The sequence below is a fragment of the Tachypleus tridentatus genome, unplaced genomic scaffold (assembly GCF_004210375.1).
Source record: "Tachypleus tridentatus isolate NWPU-2018 unplaced genomic scaffold, ASM421037v1 Hic_cluster_2, whole genome shotgun sequence".
NCBI lineage: Eukaryota > Metazoa > Arthropoda > Merostomata > Xiphosura > Limulidae > Tachypleus > Tachypleus tridentatus.
In genome coordinates this window covers 32,503,098-32,516,063 of record NW_027467782.1, presented here as the reverse complement: position 1 = coordinate 32,516,063, position 12,966 = coordinate 32,503,098, and the positions used below count along the sequence as shown (strand labels likewise).

Here is a 12,966-nt window from a genome sequence, read left to right as displayed (position 1 = left end):
TCTTTGAAGCCTGGTCATTTTATACATATGCAATTTAAGCCTGATCTTAGACTCTGTGTGATCATTTATTGCTGGACTCTCTTACAGTTTGATTGGTGAGGTGTACATTTTTTGTCTGATTAAAACAAATATCCCTGATGTTAGTCATTTGCAAGATGGAGACAATATTGAACAATGTTATCACATCAGTTCTGAAATTGTTAAGAAATAACTGGAAAATTAAAGAGTAATAAAGTTCCTCGACTAGATAATATTTCCATAAGGAGTTTGAAGGATGTTAAAATGGGAATACGTGAGCCACTTGATAATATTTTTTGTTAGTTCTTGAATAGTGGGCAGGTATCAGCAGGTTGGAAGTTGGATAATGATACCACACTTTTGAAGGGAAGAGATAAAAAATTGTCCAGGTGATTACAAGCCTATTAGCCTTATATCAGTTGCATAAACATCTTTTTGAAAGTATGATAAAATGTGTTTTCTAAGTTCAATGAACAAAATTTTAGAATCAGGTAGCCAACATTGTTTCAGTATCCAAGATCCCAACCCATTGACACACACCCCCAGCAACCAATTAGTAACCCTTATAGAATTCACTACTACCAAAACTATCTACAAATAAATGGCATGAGTATGGAGAATCCCATGTCAACATTTTTTATGACACAGATTGAATCACAAGCGATCAATTCAGCCTTCTATCCACCACTATACTGGTACAGGTATGTTGATAATACAATTGCTAGATTTGCATCTACAAGAACTCAACATATTAAGAAACCATATAAACACAGCCACAAAACTATGTTCACCAGATGAAATTAACTATGCATTAGACAAAATAAAATGACACTTTTCCTCAAAAACCATGGAACAAATTATACACGCGCACACCTAGACCAACAACAAACAAACAACAATAAATCCCAAGATACAACAAACTACAAAACCTTATACTGTTGCATACCATATGACCCCGACATCAGCAAAAAAATAATAAACATTTCAAAAAAACTTAAAATGCAACATTCCAGTAAATATCAAATTTATTCAAAAACCAGGTAAAAACTAAAGTCCATTCTATGTAAAAACGACACTGACAAATACAACACCAACATAATTTATAAAATACAATACAACAACTGCCATGACTTCTATACTGGGGAAATAAGCAGAAACAATGGAAACTAGATTCATAGAACACAAAAACACACTTTCACATGTTTTTGAACACTGCAAATCAAATAAACACAACACAACCATAGAAAACACCCAGATATCAAGTAGGGAAACAAATATAAACAAACACAAATTCAAATAAACCCTACTTATACAACAACGAAAACCAAAATTAAACGAATATAAAGGAACACCTTTCTACGTATACTAATTAATTTATACTCTTGTCCATAAGAAAAGTCACACTAAAACTCTCTCTTTTTTTAATCTGAAGATGACCTAGGAAAGTTGAAATATTGTTCTCTCCTTATCAATAAAAGTGTTAATACCCATACCAGCCATTCTGAGATCAAATTTGCTCTTGGATAGAAAGATGGCTGGATGGAAGAAGGTAGAGGGTTTTTTTTTTTTAAATGGAGTTCAATCAAATTTGATTGATGTCACAAGTAGGCATACCTCAGTGTTTGGATGTATGCTGTTATTGATTTACACAATAATATGGATAAAGTAATGATTAAATGATGCTTAAAATTGCTGATGGTGTTAACCATACATTAACCTATTTTGCATATGTTGCAACCTCTCTACATAATTACATTCAAAATCCAATTTATCTACTTTGATATTAATGTATTGCATTAAACCTAATGTCAAAACATAATTAATAAATAAAAATGTTAATATTATACCATATTTAAGTTTCTAATTTTATGTGGAAGTATCTTTAAAAAATTCTCAATCTTCCTTAGTTATAGAATCAATAATTTACTTTCTAAGTCTCTCTTTGTATTTAATTTATTGACCTTTCCTTTCAGAAGTACACAATTTAATATAAGCTGCTTATTATAATATAATTATTATTTTGAACAGAGTGAAATGTTTATAGCCTTCATTCTTTGTGTGCAAGGCCATAAACTAGAAAATCACTCACTTGACATGCCAATCTGCCACATCCTCTATTTCACAAATTGCTGTTAGTCCTTTGTAACATTTAATACTACATTATATATAACCAATAAAAAGTTAAAGTTTAAATTACATGTATTGTTTCCAAAACATACCTCCTCTCACACTACAGCTATTCTTGACTGCCAGCATTTCTTCATTTGTCTATCAAAGCATTGGTCTGATTATTTTCTTGCTTGCTCCATTCTTTTATATCACACTTAATTGCCCTAAGTGATATTTGTCTCGTTACACTCTCCATCTACATCAGTTGGTATCCTGGTTCTTCATGTAAACATCTTAATCAGATAAAGTTACCACTTTTGCTTGACAGTATCACTAATGGGTTTTCCAGTGCTGTAATTTTTCAGAGATACTTTTAGCATTCTTCATGTCACTTGGTTTATTTTTTTAAAAGAAAAATTTATTATCAAACTAATTTTCAGTGATTTTGTTTATTGTGATATTGAAAAATATATTTAATTTGGTGTTTTTTTGGAAGGTGAGGCTCTGAGGCTGCAATTATGGGTGCTTCTTGACGTTCCGGAAAGAATTTAGAATAGTTTTTTGCTGCAACTTCCTTTGGCCTGTTAGCTTTTCAGTCTCTTCGTGGGACAGTGGTAAGTTTACTGATTTAAAACACTGGAATTTCAGGTTCAGTTTTCCAGATAGCTCAATGCTGGTTTGCTCAAACGAAACAAACTTACCTAATTAAATGTTGTCCCAAACAATGGTAATAAATACAGTCTTTAAAAGAAATACACAAGCAGGCCACTTTCGGATAAGCTGCTTCAAAAGTGTTTTCTTCATTTGGTTCATTAAGGGTATGATGTTTTGGGTCTTTTCCCTGATTACTTTTGAGCCTGCACACCTTACTTGATGGCTGAAAGGCCTGGAAGCAAATATTTAGTTTTTTTCTCCATCTATAACATTGTGTTTTATGCAAAGAGCTTTGCTACTCAGTAACATGAAGGAACAGTTATGACTTATCCATCAAGGTTGTTGGAACTATGTGATTTAGCCAACCACTGCTACATGAAAACTCATCCCAACTCTTAAATAATGCATCTGTTTCTCAAACGTAAGGGTTCTAAGGTGGAGTTTGTAGTTAACCTGAATAGGTCAATGGCCTCTGGTGGGATAGTGGAAAGTTTATGGACTTACAACTTTTAAAATCCAATGTGTTTTTTCCTGACAACAAACTGTTGGAAGGTTCTCAGGATCAGCAATTTCACTGAAGACAAGTTGAACTCATTGTAAGCATGCACACATGCTGTTACATTCATCTTTGTCATTGTTGATGTGTCATGTTTCATTGCACTTACAAAAGATTATACATCTGTGCCTCTTCAAGGGTCCTGACCACCTGGCATTAGCCTCTTCTTACATTGGTACCAAAATAGATTCTTTTCATATCCAAGGCTTCTGCTGCTTGGTCTGAATGCTGCCAGCAGCATCAGTGATCATTTTCTACCTTCAGGTTCTGTGGCAACTTAGCCCTAAGAATTTTTGGACGTGTAGTAACCTTAACCAAGGATCTGTGGGAACTCCATATCCTTAAATAAGGGTTAGTCACTTACTTTACACCTTCCTTGTCATTATCAATCAAACCTGTAGCATATCCATTACCTGCAGATCTTCAGACTTTAGAACTTGTGGCTATCAGAGTTTGGTTGGTGTTGGGGTAAGAAGAGTACTAGTTCTTTCAGGGCTTTATTTCCATCAATTATTGGTCCTAAGAAGACAAGGAATTGGTGTCTAGTTGTTAATCTTTCTCATCTGTATCAATACTTAGATTTTCTAAGGTACACAAGTTGCTCATTCCTCATTCTGAGTTTCCATTTATTTTGCTGGGATTGTGGATGTCCAAGTTTTTTGTAGTTGGTTCCATTTTGCACATTACCACAGTGGTGGTACACCAACACTATCAGCATTTTTTGTGCACAAGGGTCAGGTGCTGCAGTTCGAGGTTTTTACCATCAGACTAGCATCAGTGTCACATTGGTTCTATTGAATCATATAAGCTTTTTTCATCACCTTCATTGCCTAGCACTGTGCACCATTGGATCAAAAGTGAAACAATTTGTAAGTAGGTCAAATGCATGTATGATGCTGAGATGTAGCGTTGAAGCTCAGTATTATTGAACAAATTAACTTGTCCATGGCACTGTGCTATTGATCTTCTTGAACGAGTTATCTCATCTGTGGCACTGAACAGGTTAAACCAAGACAGATTGTTCTAACAAAATAGTTGATTGGTTATGCCTGGTTTTGGCAAGGGATGCATTCCATTAGGATATAACAGATTTACAATTCTTGGCATTCTCTTCAATTGTCATGTTACTCAAGGTATTAGCAATGATTTGTTCCATTCCATTATTGGGTCCTGTTGATAGCACTAGATTTGCATCCTGTTCCTGTTTCTGCAGTACATTCATAAGTGGCTACTTCTTCTATTTCATCTTTAGTCACCTCTGTGGAGGCAGCATGATTTGACGTGGCACACCCAGCTATCCAGAAGTTAAGCTACAGGTATGGAGGTTATGCAGTTCTTTGCATAGTACAAGCATTTAATTTTTAAGGTTACTATGTGTCTTTCTCGGTTTTTGCTTTGTTCTGTGATGGATATTTAGCTACAAAAATGACACACATTGACAATGGTGGATTGAGAAGAGGTTGAATCCACTTCAATCTTAAGTGCCAACCATAACATGTATTTCGATCTGGCTATTTGGGAAATATTTTTGCATCTTCCTTGTAAAAGATGGCCATATTGACTACCATCTGATACAACAAAATATTTTTTCAGTTCCTTTACTTTCCAAATTCCTCAAGTTAATTTGGGGTCTTTGGGTACTGGTATGTTAAGGTTGCATAACATGCCATTTTTCAACACTTGTTTGTGATCTGAGTCTCGTATGTGATGTCTCGCCTTTACCTGAAAGTTTATTTTTTGTTGCTGCTGACCTATGGACATTGCCAGTTAGAATAGTTTGTGCTGACTGTCCACAGGATGTTGTATCATTTAACTTTCATTCCTGGACTGGTCCTTTTTACCCAAGACACAATCAGGATTGGGGATAAATTATTTTCCTGTTTTATGCCATCACAATTTTTCACTTCTGTGACTGATAAGACTTTGGTTCAAATGAAAGTGTTTTGGTTTCTTTATGTTGTGTTATTTAATTGACGAAGGTATTCTCAATAGAAATAGTACATTTTATGGTTTAAGTTAAAATATCGCTAATAATTCCTGAAAGAGTAACTGACATAACACAAGAACTATCAATACGAAAAAATTCTGCATTGTAGAAGATAAGCTACATAAATATCTCTCTCCTTCAGGGAAACCTTGGTTGCATCTTTTATAGTCAGAACATCTGACAACAGAAAGCACATTGAAAGATGTTAAGTAATCAGATCTGTAATTTTCGTAAAATGGTGAATAAATCATGCCTCATACAGATACCAATAATATAGATACACTTGGCAAAATACGTGGAACAAACAACTGAATTGAATCAATGTAAATATCCAGTTACTGTAAAAATTAACACAAACGATCTTCATTAATCACTTATTCCACATCACGTGTAAAGTGATATTACAGATATTTCCTATCCACCGAGAATGAATAAAAATAATCTGGCTTATACCATACATGTTATAACAAAGTGCAGCAACAACCTGAATCACCACTAACAAGTAGATTCTGTTCTTAATAAAAAATTCAAGAGGAACCCTTTTGAAAAATGAAAACATTTTCATCAAATATCACTTTGTACTACATTTGTTTCAGCATTTAATGATGATTAGAATTAACTGTTCTAGTTTCTAAAGCTTTACACTTTAAAAAGGTTACTATTTGTGTTGATGAGAGTAAGAGTAGATCAGGAAGAAAGGATTGTCACAAATGTAGTTCAACCAAACTAGATTAATGTCACAAATGAGGTACCTCAGGGTTCAAGTCTTAGGACCTTTGCTCCTTTTGATATGCATCCATGACACAGATGAAAGAATGGTCAATAAATAATTAAATGTGCAGATTACATTAAGGCATAGGGTGTTACTGCCTGTGAAGAGAATGCTGCTGATTTACAGAAATATTTGTATCATTCAGTGAATTGGGAAAATGAATGGCAGATGGGATTTTATTATAATAAATGTAAAATAATGCCACTGGATTATCATTATATGAATAATAATTTGGATGGGAATAATCTAAACAATAGAGAAAAAGGGATCTTAATATAATAGCTGATCAGTCTCAGAAGCTATCCAAGCATTGTGTTATTGCTGGTGGTAGAGCAAATAAAATTTTAGGTTATATCAACAGAGATTTTCAATATCAGTCTAAAGCAGTTATTATTTCATTGTATGATTCATTAGTTATATCATATTTGAAGTACTGTGTTCAGTCTTGGTATCCTTATCTTTGGAAGGGCTTTAAATTTTTGAAGGGGTTCAAAGTTGAGTTACTAGAAAGATGTCTAGGATGGAGTAGTCATATGAGGAGTGGCTGAAATCTCTCATTCTGCCTTCTCTTAAAAAAAAGAATTGAAGGAGGGATGTGATATGATAGAGGTGTTTAAGATTGTAAAAAGAATTGATAAAGTTGATGCATCATCTTTATTCATACTTAACAGTGAGAATTGTAAGACAAAGGAACCCAAGTATAAACATTGGCAGAGTAGATGTCACCTTTCAGGATATGTTGGAGTGTTTGTTTTTACTACGTCTTAGTCAGTAGTTGTGAATTATGGGTAAAACGTTGTTTGTTTGTTTTTGCCAAACAAGTCATGCATTCTTGTTGAAGAGAAAACAACAGTCATGCATTTTTTGTTGAAAAACGAAGCAAGTCATGCATTCCTGTTTAAATACAAAACAAAACAGGTAACGTGTTACTGTTTATTAAAGGCAAAATATTTTGGTTTGGTTTGTTTAGAAGTAAGCACAAAGCTATACAACGGGCTATCTATGCTTTGCCCACTACATGATTCAAAACCCGGTTTCTACCGGTGCGAGTCGTCAGATATACTTCAGTGCCACTAGGGTGCAAAAAAAAAAAAAAAGAAACAATTTCAAATTTCCGATGACAGTGCTTGTTGTCTTGAAATCATTTTAGGTGTTATTATTATATTCTCGTTGCAAAGTTGTATAATGAATTATCAAACTCTGTTTACGGTGGGAAATCTAAAAACCAAATTTACGAAAACGTTACTTCTTTTTTTCTTTGTAACTCTGACGATAACCAAGGAAGGTCAAAACGTTGTTTGTTTCTTTACATAAAAAAAAAGTTCTCAACCCAAACGAACTGTTTTTACATACATATAAAAGTACAGTGCATAATTATCGAAGTTTAATTTTTGTAGAGGATTTTATGTGGTAACTCAATTACAGATTATTAGTTGTCGCGAGAAAATTTCAATCTTTATCTAAAAATAGAGTTTGACGCAATTGTTATTTGCAAATTTTAATTTTAATGGCTATTTAACAGATAAACAACAATATTACTGCTGTAAAATAATGACAAAGGCGAACGTCATATTTTCTGTCGTATGCAATGCGCATGTCTTCTTTTCGAACCTGCGCAGTTGCCTTCGTTTGTTCCTTAAGCTTCATCGTTACGATTTGAAAGATAATCGAACGTTCTAGTTGTAGAAAACAAATTTTTTATAAAGAGTATTTTAAAGGTATTTTTCGCATTAAATCGTATCTTAAGTTAATTAGATTTATTTTAGTTTAGTCTTTTGAATTGTTTTATTGCATCACAAGCCTACAAGTTGTGTTTTTCTTGTGATTCTTACCAATCGAATTACATAATTAGGCCTAATATAGGCCTAATTATATAAATAATATATCTTTAATATAGGCGTGCTTCTAAGCTTTTCGATCTAAGCGATAATTCGTAAGTATCAGTCAGTAGGCCTAAGTATACATGCAAGTATTGTGGCAACAAGATTACTTTGTGACTGCATGTTTATCGCTCTCAGGTTCACGTAATCAGAGATTACCAATTTGCAAATTGAACAGTCCACATAAGTGGTTAGAAAAATCATTCCCCCCATCGGGTGTAAAACATCTACGACCCTGGACTGCCAAGTGCATCATTTTCTTAAGGTTGTACTTAAAAAATGTTGGAATTGAGAGTTTTTCTACACTATTTTTGATCTACTGAATAATTAGTTTCAAACATGTATCTTTTTCCTTAACATCTTCAAAGTTGAGTGTTGCACCATGTTAGGTCATCATCATTTGTGAATATTCTAGCTTTGGCTATTTCTGCTGTAACTTGGGCTAGTTGTCTTCATTCTCATGCATTTCACTTATCACAGTGCTTGCACATGTTCTTTATAAATAAATGGTTTTGTGGATAATGTGTCAGTATTTCTATAACTGTTTAAAGTGGTGCACAACATTTAAGTTATACAGTTGAAGTTTATGGAGTCATCTTGCTGTACAGAACTCCGAACTACAAAATTCCAGCCACCTACTTTGATGCTTCAAATAATAATAGTGTAGATGACAAGTTGTATCACAACAGTTTTACAGAATGACTATACTGAGAGCACAGTTCAAGAAAGCCCCTAACTTCACACAGATTGAGTAATTTGGTTGAATAAATAATAATAATAATATATGGTTACCTTTAGCAAGTGTAGTGTGTCTTAAAGTTTCTGTAAATGTCACATTTGGTTATCCAGATTAGCTGTTCAACATTAAGAAAATGAGGGCCATCATTTCAACATCAGGCCAAAGAAGTTTAGCAGGTAAGTACAGAATAAGAATATTAAATATTTCAAGACAAATATTGAAAAAGAAACATGTTTTCCATGTTGTAATGGTACAAGTTTTTCTTGTCATTTTATATATGTGTTTAATAATTTTGATTTAATATCATCATTTCAACTGTTACTTTCTAAAGAAAAATGTGCTTTTGTCTGTTCTACAAAATGTTTTATATGTACATAAAATGTGCTGAATTTATTCTTGTGAATTACTTACCAGAGGGATTTAAAATAATAAATATGAAGTAAGATCTTTCATTTCATTCACCACTTGTTGAAACATTATACCAGTTTTAGGGAATTTAACCCCTCAATTTGCGCTTGTCGAGGCTAAATCATTAGTGGTGAAATTCTCTGAAACTGGTATAACTCACGTGACGAACGGCAAATCAAATATTTGTAGAGACACTGTAGTTAAATGACATTTATAATTGTTTTGAGTCTGATTTTTTTTTTAAATATCTAAAAAACGATTTACAGCTAACAGGAGATTATATTCAACAAACAGTTAATTTAGAGCCATTTTTTATGATTGATTGGTCACTAACTACAGTTTGTCATTATCTCATTGAAAACGTAACCTGGCAGATATAAAAGACTGGTTAGTGTAGGTAGTGTTTGTTTGTTCATTTTGAAGGTTAATATTTGAAAAGTAAAAAACATTTGGACATAAGAAAACCAGATTTTCCTTACAATTTACTTTTAATTTCAACAGTGAACAACATTAAAAAATTACCATTTTTGTGTATTCTTTAATTGTTTTTATTATTATTATTTCTGTTAGATTCAGAGTCTGAGTCCAGCACTTATAAAAGTGCTGAAGATGCGAGATCAATATCAAGTGAAATTGATATTCAGATTGAGGAATCCACAGAGGTATTATTACATTGTTCAATAGTTAAAAAGAGTTTATGATTCTGTTTATTATTTATTACATGATGCATGTTTATTAGCACTTCTCCTGTTTTGTCATTACAAAATAGTTACGTTGCTAACTTTTTTTACTTAAAAACATCAACAAATATTCAAATTTCTTGTATTTTAAAGTTCTAATGGTGTATGTAAAAAAATCAAATCTTATAAACAGTTTTTTAATGTACAACTGTCATGTGAATTAAGTAGTTCAATAATTGAGGTATTGAATGGTGGAATAAATGTGTCTTATATACACCTTAAGTTGGCTTGATTCTTTCCAGCATTTTAAATACATATATATATAGAACACTAGTGTAATTTTGATATGATTATATTTTGTATATTTATTCATAATATAAATATTTACTGTGCCCCTTTGTGTATATAACATGTCTTGTTTTTTATCAAGGGAATTAATATGACAGGTTTGATGTACATGATGTAATTTTTTTGCATCAATTACTGAAATTAAATGCTTTTTTTCCTCAAAATCATAAACTATTCTGCAACATTTAAAGATTTTCTTTCAACATTTTTTTCTCGAAGGGAAGAATTGTATTTGGTGAATTCTGTGGTGCAAAAGATTCCTGTGCTAAAGACACACTATGTCTATAAACATTGTCTGGTTTTATATTCAAAGATCTTTTTTTAGAAGTATGTTTAAAATGGTCCTGTTTTAAGGGCCCCTTATTTATTATTACAAAAGTTATCATTTAGAAATAAAACCCTTAAATTTTGAACAAAGTTTTTTGGGTGGGAGTAAGTTTAGGGGAGGTTTCCCCATGTTCTGTGGTAAGAAAACTTATTCATTTATGCAGCTCGTGAGCTTTACATGTACAGAAATTACAAACTGTCACTAGGATATTTCAGTAAATGTGCTTATATACCCTTTAGAAGCCTATTAATAATTTTTTATAAATACAGATTCACTTTTGATAGATGAGAAAAGATCAAGTGTATATGTATATATTAAATTATTTTCATTATGAACAAGAAACAAAACCTTCAGATAAACCAATAATGATTTTGTTTAGATGAAATAAAAACCTAATTAGAGTTATAAAATTTTGGAATTGTATTAACTAGGAACCTTCTCTGTTTGATGATGAACACCATCAAACTGACTTTGTGTTGGTTTATAAGCCATCTTCAGAGAAGGACAGTGGTCCTCACAGAAATATTAGACAAATTTTTGAAGCCAATTTGGAGGACGAAGGGCTTGAACTGGAACATGTTCATCAAGTAAATGTTGTTTTTTCATTACATATTTGTTATTTCATGATGAATTGTTAACAGATGGTTCAGGTGTTTGTTTTACATAAGAAAATAAAGTACGAAACATAATATTTATGATAATATAAAATGTAATTAAAGTAACATTGTGTGTTTGGGTACAAGATTTATTTTCATATCATGTAGTTAAAGTAATAAATGCAAGTCTTCAGATTTTTGCTTATTTGCAAAGCTATTATTTTGCTGTATCTTTCATTGTTGTGTTTTTAATGTGTCTTTTTTCAGACTTGTTTTATATTTATATTACAAAAATATTCCTTTTCTTTAGTTGTTAACTTTAAATAGTTCATCATATATTTAACAAACTACCAGTACTTAGAAAAAAAAATATTCATTTCAAGAGTTTATTCATATGAAATATTTAAAGCTAGTGCTATAATTATTAGTGTAACATTTGTTTTTAGTAATTTCTTAAGATAAAAGATAGCTTTGTGCATAGATCAACAAATTATGTAACAAGCTTGATACACTGGTCTGTCTAATGGTATACTGTATCACAAAAATATTTACAATGGTTACGTGAAGAGTTGGGTAACCTGTTTTTATTAATAATTTTACTTATAATCCTAGTAATATTTTATAAGGTTTATTAGGCTAAGGAGATTTAGGTTAAGCTTAAATTAATATATTAAGTTGTATATACTCTGTTTGCTGTGGAAATGAATTTTTACCCAAAAACGGTTTTTAACTTAATAATATTTGACAAAAGTACGTTAAAGAAATCACATATTGCTCATTCTTGCTTTTGTTCCCCTGGTGGGATAGTGATAAGTTTAGTGATAACACTAAAATCCAGGGTTGTATTCCCTATGGTGGACACAGCAGATAGCTCAATGTGGCTTTGCTCTAAAACAAACAAACATTGTACTCATAACAAAAATATGATGTAGAAACCACACTAGAAACATCTTTTACTGTGTGAACCATGATATTCATATGTTATTTAATCAATTCTTTAATGTATTAAAATATAGAACCAGAGCTGACTTTAAATAATAAAGTAATAACATGATGTGATTAGTGCATTTAAGTTTTCTCCTTTTGAGACCTTTTATGGGCTGTTATAAAAGAATTAAAAATAAATGAAATATAGCATGTGGTAAATTGGTTACTCCTCATCCTGAGGATAGGTCTTAGGGCTTATGTCACATTTTCACAGTTATATTTAAAGTGTAACTATCTCACTTTAATATCATTGTATATGAATAAACATGAAATCAAAAGATGTTTAATAATTAAAATATTAATATTACATAAATTTTAAATTCTTAATTTTATAAGTAAATACTTTTAAAAAAATCCTCAAACTCCCATAGTATGAAAATTGTGTAATTTACCGTCTAGTTTTTGTCTCCTCTCTTATTTATTTTCTTCTCCTAAAAGTAGATGTAGAAATTATTTGTTGTAACATAGTTATTGCTCAAGCAAAGCATATTTTTAAAGCCTTCAATATAATTAATTTACAGAGCCATAAATAAGAAAATCAGATCCACTTACCACACCTGCCTCTCACATTCTTTCTTTCACAAATTACCAGTAGTTCTTTCTGATGTCATAAACTATATTTATTTACATGCAATAAAAAAGTCAAAGATTTAATCTAACAAATTATATATTATATTACTTCATTTTTTTTCTTCAGAGAATTGTTTATTTTCCCTCCAGTTCAAATGTTATTTCCATGTGAAACATTTTGATGAGCTTACCTGAAATTTTATCTCATAGGTGGAAAGCCAGAGAAATTGTGATAGTTGTAGGAGATTGTTTGTTTTCCATGTTTTATTATTTTGTGTATGTAAGTGCATTAATTAAACAAATCAAAAATTTTTAGCCTGTTTATACTACTAAT

The 12,966-nt window shown here is 31.6% G+C and overlaps 1 protein-coding gene across 2 annotated transcripts in view; it reads left to right on the top strand.

Annotated features, from left to right (window-relative positions):
• Positions 1–12,966, top strand: part of LOC143242147 (anoctamin-6-like) — a 37,610-nt gene that overhangs the window by 12,161 nt on the left and 12,483 nt on the right. Inside the window, exons 1-4 of one of the 2 annotated variants that reach the window (XM_076485466.1) lie at positions 7,673–7,814; positions 8,826–8,891; positions 9,694–9,785; positions 10,911–11,066. In XM_076485466.1, the coding sequence (XP_076341581.1) occupies positions 8,849–8,891; positions 9,694–9,785; positions 10,911–11,066 (291 nt within the window). In that variant the 5' untranslated portion in view covers positions 7,673–7,814; positions 8,826–8,848. Of the gene's footprint in view, positions 1–7,672; positions 7,815–8,825; positions 8,892–9,693; positions 9,786–10,910; positions 11,067–12,966 lie in introns of those variants that run through there. The other variant, XM_076485467.1, reaches the window with a different exon arrangement.